Genomic DNA, 6000 nt, shown 5'->3' on the forward strand with positions numbered 1-6000 from the left:
CCCATATTACTACTGAATGTATGAATTTATCTGAGGAGAGTAGGGGGCATTTTAAATGTAATCAATGTACATATTGCCAATATGTATTACCAACAGCAGAGGTGCATATTCCCTATACACATAACAGCATGTTTGAACTATATGGGAAAACAGATTGTAACTCATCTCAATGTGTCTATGGCGTGCACTGCCCTTGTGGGTTATGGTACTTGGGCCAAACCATACGTAAAATCAAACTAAGCATTGCCCAGCATTTGAGCAATCTACGATTGCAACGGGTGGAGGCTCTCTTGGTGGCACACTGGTTGGAAGCACGACATGAGGTACATGAGTTAAGATTTATTGTCCTTCAGCAGGTAGTGGCCCCCAGAGGTGGTAACATAACTTTAATGTTATTGCACAGAGAACAGCGCATGATTTTCAAATGGAATACTGTGGCCCCGATGGGGCTTAACAGGGAAACTGATTGGATGAGTATATAGGGACTGATGTATTTAAGGAGAGATTTCCCGAGGCATCCTATGCGCATGTGTGGGCATTTGTCCGTTTCTGAACCCCGCCATTTTGTGTGGGTGTGAGAGGCATCCCAGGCGATCCAGAGTGGCTGGTAAGGTTGATTTGTGTGATTGTTTGTAAATTTAGTATTTGTGAGATATGAGAATATGAGTGAAAATAGGGTATTGTGATGCTGTATTGTTATGTTGTAGGTGTTGACCCCTGATGATGCTTTTGATAGCGAAACACAGTCTGTGTAGGGTCTGAAAGGCCCAACACATGCAGTTTATTTTCATTATGACCTGGAAAGCATTATGGTGGAAGACAATATCTGAGTTATACTGAGTTATGGTATCGAGCAATCATGGTGGAAGAATCACATTGATTTTGATATATTTGCTGAAAACAGTGAGAGGCAAACTGAGACTTTATTGATCGACACAACCGGGAGGTGATTGCATCACCATACTGGAATGCTGAACAACAGGAGCAACGGTGTGTCATCGTTTGATTTGTGTGCGTAAAACTAACGGGACAATTTTGATCTAAGGACTGCACACATGTATGAACACTTTCAAAAGAAATATTCAGCTTTCTAATGTGTTATCATTGTGAAAGAATTGTGTAATCTTACTGATTGGAGATATGTGGTCTCCCTATCTTTGCAGTCTATACCATTCAGTAACAAAAAATTGTTGAATTACGGGTGTATGTTGATTTATGTGGATAATTGTTGATTGAATGCATGTGATGTGTTTGGGGAGTATGAGAGTGATGTATGAGTTGTTAATGGGAGTAATAAAATATTACTATTGATTTATGAGCTACAATAAATGAAAAATTAAGCAATAGTTGTCAGAGATTCTGTAGTATTCTTAGATGATAAACACAGAGGATCCCTAATTAGAAAATGAATGGTATAAAAAATAAAACTTAAATGACTACATATGTGTTGACGTGTAGAGTGATGATTAGATGGCGACTCCGGCTATGAAGAACTAAGGCCAGTGCTGGGCAGACTTCTACGACCTGCGTCCTTTATATGGCAAGACAGTTTAAGATGGGCTGGAGAAGGCTTCAACAGTAACTCCAGTAGTTGGACTGCCAGGCGGACTTCTACAGTCTGTGTCTTGTATATGACAAGACAAATTGGGATAGGCTGGAGAGTACCCATGTTGTTTTAATCATTCCCACGATAAGTAATTTCATAATCCCTTATTTATCCTGTTTGTCTGACTTGATTAGATTGTAAGCTCTGTGGAGCAGGGACTGTCTCTTACATGTTTAATGTACAGAACTGCATACATCTAGTAGCGCTATAGAAATCATAAGTAGTAGTAGCAGTTGTGGCTTGGACTGCAACTCCAGTAGTTGGAACGCAAGGGCAGTGCTGGGCGGACTTCTATGGTCAATGTCCCAGAAGTGGTAAAGAAAGACTAAGATCAAGTATTTTACACTACATTCATTGTTGGCTTCAGGGGCAGATTGACCATTCGGGCAACCAGGCAGTGCCCGAGGGCCCAGATGCTCTGCCAGGTTGCCCTTATTCCGCTGCTGCATCCGCACACTGCCACTGACTGTGTCCTGTGTCGGCTCTGTGGTTTAAAATGGTGGCCGCGAATTCTCACGAGACTACCGTGAGAAGTCGCAGACACCATTTTAAACTATGGAAAAGCAGCGGCCAGCAGCAGCAGAGATGGAAGAAGGTGGGAAAGGGGAGATCAGAGGACATGCTGCTGGACATGGAAGAAGGTAAGAGCTGCGGTGACGGCGGTAGCATGTGGGGGGGCAGCGGTGGTATGTGGGGGTCATAGGTGACAGGGGGGCGGCGGGGGGGGGGGGGGCAGAGTACCCTCAGTCCGCCCCTGGTTGGCTTAATCATGAACTGATGAGTGTGACTACTGGGCAGACTACATGGACCATTCAGATCTTTATCTTCCATCATCTACTATGTGTTTTAGAGTTAATTATATGTATATATGTTTTAATGGTAATTTTAGACTGCTTCTGCTTATTTGTTTTGATGTATATGTATAGTTTTAGACTGTTATGATTTTGCAGGTTGAGCCATAATTGTAAACTGCTTTGATTGCTTTGTACTAGAAGGGCAGTATATCAAATTACATAAATAAATAGATTTAGGCAGCAAGAATGCATGTAAATGATGGTATTCAAGTCATGTGTGTGTGTGTATGTTGACAAATAAGCAAGTAAATGATAATCTTCCAGGTATGCACACCGATATTCAACAGCACATACTTTGCAGGTGGGCATTCACATGGGTGGAGTTAGGGCACAGTGCACATTTCTATATGTACATCAGTGCTTCCCAAACTGTGGGCCGAGGCACCCTGGTGTGCCGCGACAAACTCACAGGGGTGCCGCGGAAGGAGATGCACAGTGGGTGTGCTGGAGCCGGCTCACGGTAGTAAATTTTTTCTGAATTGAGAAAGCCAACTGTTGTGCAGCAAGAAGAGGAGGAAGTGAATACTGCATAGCAAGTCACTTCCTCCTCCTGCACCGGCTTAGAACCGACTGTTTATGTGAACAATGCAGTTCATATAAAAACAGTCTGGTCTAAGTCAGCGCAGGAGGAGGAAGAGACCTGCTATGCAGCCGGTCACTTCCTCCTTGCCATAGCCAGCGGAGGAGGGGAAGGAGGTATATCCCTCTCTCACACTTGCTCGAGGTCCGCCGGCTAAGCTCCCCCTCCCATATTTTCTTGTAAAGGCATCTTTTTCCCCTCAACACACAGCTGCGCGCCAGTCCCGAAGCCAGAAAAGATAAGACTCCATGCTGCTGAAGGGGGGGGGGGGGGGAAGAGACCTGTATGGCTGGGGGGAGGTGACCTGTGTGGCTGGGGGGCGCGTGACCTGTGAGGCCGGGGGGGGGGGGGGGGGGGGGAGGGTGCAGCATGGCCTGTGAGGGGGGGGGGGCACCGTGAAAAATTACTTGGACACTAAGGGTGTTATGAACCAAAAAAGTTTGGGAACCACTGATGTACATTATAAAATACTATAATGCATGTACACTCTTTAAAAATCTAGGCATGGGCCTAACACTAGCTCTACGACTGGTGTAAGTAATTGTGCCAAAAATACAGGCACACATTTTGACCTATTACGCTCGCATTCTATAAAGAAACTAGGCGCCAACCTTTTGGTTCCAAATAAGTGTGTTCACAGTGCCTAAAAATAGGTACCCCTTCATAAATTACTTCCACATGCTGGCGCAGTCACTGGCCAATATGTATATTTAGCACCACTACCTATATGGATAGTGGTGTTAAATATATGAATTAAAGGCTGGTGTCTCCATTTAACTTAAGCCGGTGAGTACACTGGTTGAAAACTGATCCTAATGATTTCATAATGTGTATCTGCAAACACGGATCTACAGAATGTAGTACCGTTAAGACAAAACGGTTGTTTCAAATATCTTAAAGGAATATTACAAAGCATTATTGATTGAAAAAATCTGGACAGGTTCGATCTTATATAAATATTTGTGTCTAAGCACTTATTTTTTAAAGAAGATGGCTACAAGTGATCTCTAAGCCTAGTTTTTCTTCCTTAAGTGTACTGTGACTTTAAAACTGAAAAACCTTACTTGCCAATTTTTCCAGAAGCAAGGAACTTAATCAACCGTGCCCAACACAGCTAGATTTAAAGTGAACAGAACACGCATGCAAATTGCAGGGCTAAGATCAGCCCTGTGCATGGCCAGACGACCCCTGAAGAAGTCCAAAAACTCCTATGCAAAGAACAGTTTTGACATCAGAACGTAAACATTAAAAGTGAAGAAATATTATTAATTAACCAGAACCACAGGGTTCCTTCCCGTCCAGTCTCAGACGTTTAGCAAAAACTATGTGCATATTATTTAATATTATCTTTGGAAAGACCATGGCAATACAGGAATTAATTTAATTGAATTCGTTTTCGTTAACGTAAACAGAGTTAGCACCCAGACGCTGAGATCCAACCAACTCCATTATAAGGCAGAGAATGGCATTTCAATCTAACATCATTTAAATGATCCCTGTGCATTTCCTGTTCTTTATGCTTGGCTACAGTACAGTATTCCTCTCTGCCGATCACACTCCATCTTCGGCTGAACCGACGGAACGGATATATTTACAATACACATCGTACCTTCAAAAAAATACATTTTATTTTATACTATAAAGAATAAGAAAGGGACGAAGGCTAAACGGAAAAAAATGCAGCGCATTAAGTGGGATTCTGAAATATCCCATTTACTCCTTTCATCCCCAATCTGTCAACATGATCCCCATTTTCTGCGCACAATTTGTTTTTGGTGGATGCATATAATACCTTTGTGCGAGCCCTACAGTGCATCCCGCCAGGGTAGTTAAAAAAAATTGACATGCCCTCCCAGCCTCCCTTTCTCCCATCATCGCCAAATAACCCCCTTCCATGCGGGGAAAAACGCTTAAGCAAAGCACATTTAAAGGGAGGGGGGGGGGGGGGGGGGGAAAGGCACAAGATGCCTCTCTGACCTGCTAAGCTGTTGTAACAGTCGATCTCGATGCTCTCCACCATCTGGCTCTGCTCTTCGGTCAGCCTGCTCTGCCTCGCGGCCGAGGATGAAGAAGAGGATGAGGAGGAAGAGGCAGAGTCTTGCTCGCGGTCCTCCTGTGACAGCAGTCCCTTCAGCTCCAACAGAGCCCGGTGGTACTTGCCGATGGCTTCCCGGAATTTCTTCTCCTTGTAGCACTGCGCTCCCTGGCTCTTGAACTCCAGGGCTCTCTGGATTAGGTCCCCACTGTCCACAGCCTGGCCGACGTGGGGACCCCCCTTCATGCCCACTGTGTTCCCGTCGCAGGAATCCGATCGGGAGACTCTGGTGGCCGTCCCGGAGCATGTTTTGCCCAGATGCCCATCCCCTGATCTCGCCGGAGTTAGCCCGGCTGGATTTTTCCTTTCCATCTCAGTGGTCCCTTTTTGATCTCCTCCTGCCTTTCCACCTTTTTTTTTTTTTTGTCTAATTAGAAGAAACAAAAATCAAGCGTGGTATTCATTTCTATTTTCTTCTTTGCTTGGTTGCATCTCTTCTCCTTATTCCATTTTTTGGCCAGCTTCTCTCCCGGCGTTCATCCTGTTTTCTCTTTTCCTCTTTGTAAACCTCCAGGCTCTGTAGATGTCTGAAATCTCGCTGCCTTATTTTGCACTACTGTATGTTATTGCTGACCCGGAAGGAGCTTAGGAGGCAGAAAACATTACGATTGCTTATGTTTTTAAGTCCTTTTTGATGTATTGTGAAGAAGATGGTAGTACTGCTTACAAGAAAGGCCAGAAATATATGTTATATATTTTTATTTAAAAAAAAAAAAAAAGGGTCTTCCAAAAAAAATAAAAAATCAGACAACAAAAACCCACCTTCCTGCGATTTAAAGCCAACTACTTGTCTTCTTAAAGGAACAGTGTCTCTATTTCCAATCAATGCCGATTTTTTTTTTTAACTGTTTCTAAGCCTGGGCGA

The 6000-nt window shown here is 43.8% G+C and overlaps 1 protein-coding gene across 1 annotated transcript in view; it reads right to left on the bottom strand.

The window, feature by feature from the left end:
- TTC9 (tetratricopeptide repeat domain 9) overlaps positions 1 to 5721 on the bottom strand; it is a 90055-nt gene extending 84334 nt beyond the window's left edge. Inside the window, exon 1 of the mRNA XM_030214562.1 lies at positions 5018 to 5721. Within this exon, the coding sequence (XP_030070422.1) occupies positions 5018 to 5447 (430 nt within the window). The 5' untranslated portion in view covers positions 5448 to 5721. The remainder of the gene's footprint in view (positions 1 to 5017) is intronic.
- Positions 5722 to 6000: the final 279 nt, after the last annotated feature.

This window comes from Microcaecilia unicolor, chromosome 9, assembly GCF_901765095.1.
Source record: "Microcaecilia unicolor chromosome 9, aMicUni1.1, whole genome shotgun sequence".
Classification (NCBI taxonomy): Eukaryota; Metazoa; Chordata; class Amphibia; order Gymnophiona; family Siphonopidae; genus Microcaecilia; species Microcaecilia unicolor.